A 1,392-nucleotide genomic window follows, 5' to 3' on the forward strand; every position below is an offset into this window, starting at 1 on the left:
TCTCTCTCTCTCTCTCTCTCTCTCTCTCTCTCTCTCTCACCCTCTCTCCCTCCCTGTATCTCTCTCCGTATCCTTCTCACTTCAGATGCTTAAAACATTACTTGTACCAACGCATGTAGGAGTAGCTATAACGTTTGATTCATTGTGTTTCATTCATTCAACTGAGGACTCGCAAGCAATTTTTAGCAATAATATTATTATGTTTTATCGATATTTTTAGAGCAAAGGCCATAGCATGTGACATGGCTGCAGACGAGGCAGTGTATGAACGCTTCCTCACGCGCACGTGTGGTCTACTGTTAGACCACAGAGAGAGTATTCTGGTGAGTGCAACCTGTCTGCAGTGCTCTATTGTCGCTGAATGGCTAAATCGTACCAGTAGCAGGCGATGTGGCTTGATTGTCTGTGCACTTACTATTATTTACCCACCATAATTATGGTTCACTGTGCATTTCAGCAATTATTATTTATTTTGTTTTTTTTCTAGTTGGCCTTGAAGAAATATAAGGAAAAAGTGCCAAGCGGATCGATGGATATGTAGTCTGCTCTGAAAGGGTGTGGCCAGCTGCCATTGAACAAACATTATGTTACGTTCACTGGATTACTAGGCTTTACTAGACTTTGTTACATTCTTGTGTATGGTTACAGCCCTATAAACCGAAGGTCCGATAGACCGAAGGCCCGATAGACCGAAGGCCCGATAGACCGAAGGTTTATTCGAATACGCAGTGGCTACACGTCCGGAATCGGTCGCCTAGCCTCCAGGCTACGCATCCGGACATCCACTGATGCCGTATTCGAACGTGAATATGCCGCACATCCACCGATGCCACTATAAACCCTAACCTTAACTCTAACCTTAACCCTAACCATAACTATAACCATAACCCTAACCCTAACCCTGACCCTAACCCTAGCCCTAACCCTTTGCAATATTCGGTCTATCGGACCTTCGGTGTATAGGGATGACCCCCTTGTGTCTATATTGTGTTTACTCTAAGTATGTATTTTTTGCAAATATTTTAAGCATGCTATGAATAAAGGTAAATTGATCGAAGTCATATTATTTACACATCCCGCTGTGGGTAGTAGAGGAGAGAGTGTAAAACCGTGTACGTATTAGCTAGAATAAGAACAAATGGCAGTTTATGTTTCACACGGGTGTGCAGTGTAGAATAGCAGGCCCACTTTTCCTATATTTTTCGCATAGTTCCTATTATTTCATATTGTATACAGTACTGTCTAGCAGCGTTGCTATAATACATGTCCGTGTATATTCCATACTGCCTCACTGATATGGAAACTGTAAATTCTTTGTACAGGGGTGCCACCGTGACAGTGCATGTTTGACACTACTTCAAATGCTGATTTGGCATGTGCTAATTCGAACTC

The 1,392-nt window shown here is 42.6% G+C and overlaps 1 protein-coding gene across 1 annotated transcript in view; it reads left to right on the top strand.

Moving 5' to 3' along the window:
* Positions 1-730, top strand: part of LOC106806612 (kinetochore protein NDC80 homolog) — a gene marked incomplete in the record, with an annotated part of 32,837 nt that extends 32,107 nt beyond the window's left edge. Inside the window, 2 exon segments of the mRNA XM_014808610.1 lie at positions 221-323; positions 488-730. Of these exon segments, the coding sequence (XP_014664096.1) occupies positions 221-323; positions 488-541 (157 nt within the window).
* Between the last annotated feature and the right edge of the window lie 662 nt (positions 731-1,392).

This window comes from Priapulus caudatus, unplaced genomic scaffold (assembly GCF_000485595.1).
Source record: "Priapulus caudatus unplaced genomic scaffold, Priapulus_caudatus-5.0.1 Scaffold169, whole genome shotgun sequence".
Lineage (NCBI taxonomy): Eukaryota > Metazoa > Priapulida > Priapulimorpha > Priapulimorphida > Priapulidae > Priapulus > Priapulus caudatus.